Source organism: Emiliania huxleyi (genome assembly GCF_000372725.1).
Source record: "Emiliania huxleyi CCMP1516 unplaced genomic scaffold EMIHUscaffold_354, whole genome shotgun sequence".
Classification (NCBI taxonomy): domain Eukaryota; phylum Haptophyta; order Isochrysidales; family Noelaerhabdaceae; genus Emiliania; species Emiliania huxleyi.
Genome location: NW_005199324.1, coordinates 53,078 through 54,092, shown reverse-complemented (window position 1 = coordinate 54,092; position 1,015 = coordinate 53,078). Strand labels below are relative to the sequence as shown.

The window sequence follows — 1,015 nt, the reverse complement described above, 5'->3', positions numbered from 1 at the left end:
CCACCTCCAGGCGCACGAACCGCCTCTCGGCCCAGCCCCGCCGCCCAAGCCCTGGCCGGGCCCCACTGGCCCCACGACCCCGCGCGCACCTCCCCCCCCACCGCCCCTCCCGTGCCGCGCCACGCCGACACCGACCGCCCCCTCGCGCCGCGCGCCGCCAGACGCGCGGCTCCAAGTTCGAAAAGTTCCAGGAGGTCAAGATCCAGGAGGAGCCCGACCAGGTGCCGCAGGGCCACGTGCCGCGCGCGATGACGGTCCACCTGTACGGGGACATGACGCGCCAGTGCGCGGCGGGGGACACGCTCACCATCTCGGGCGTCTTCCTCCCCGTCCCCTCCTCCGGCTTCCGCCAGCTCAAGGCGCGCCTCGCCCCCTCCGCTTCCGCCCCGGCCGCCAAGCCACCTCCGCCGAGGCTTTCGCTCGCCGCTTCCCCGTCTCGCCGCCCATTGCTCGACCCGCGCGACTGAACCGCCGCGCGTCCCGCCGCCCGACCGCACAGGCGGGCCTCATCACCAACACCTTCCTCGAGGCCATGAGCGTCGAGAAGCACAAGAAGTCCTCCGTCGACTTCACGCCGACCGCGGAGATGCAGGCGCGCGCGGCTCCGCGCAGTAGGGGAGGCGGCCGGAGAGGGGAGGAGGGCGGGAGCCGCCCGCACGCTGCCGCTCGCTCTCCCTGCCGCACTGCCTGCCTCTCGCCCACCCCGCGCCTCTCGCCCACCCCGCGCCTCTCGCCCACCCCGCGCCTCTCGCCCACCCCGCGCCTCTCGCCCACCCCGCGCCTCTCGCCCACCCCGCGCCTCTCGCCCCACCCCGCGCCTCTCGCCCCACCCCGTGACGGTGGCCCGACCCCGTGATCGATCCCCCCATCCTGCATCGAACACTCCCACACCACATGGAGATCTGCGACGCTCGTCGACATACTGCGACGTCTACTCCATTCTCCTCAAGAACATCCTCCTCGTGACGTTCGGCCAGGACTTCGAGAACAACGCGCTCCTGGCCGTCGTGATCGG

The 1,015-nt window shown here is 73.5% G+C and overlaps 1 protein-coding gene across 1 annotated transcript in view; it reads left to right on the top strand.

The window, feature by feature from the left end:
• Positions 1 to 161: 161 nt before the first annotated feature.
• EMIHUDRAFT_75254 (hypothetical protein) overlaps positions 162 to 1,015 on the top strand; it is a gene marked incomplete at both ends in the record, with an annotated part of 2,153 nt that continues 1,299 nt past the window's right edge. The window contains 3 exons of the mRNA XM_005772639.1: positions 162 to 329; positions 500 to 611; positions 901 to 962. Of these exons, the coding sequence (XP_005772696.1) occupies positions 162 to 329; positions 500 to 611; positions 901 to 962 (342 nt within the window). The remainder of the gene's footprint in view (positions 330 to 499; positions 612 to 900; positions 963 to 1,015) is intronic.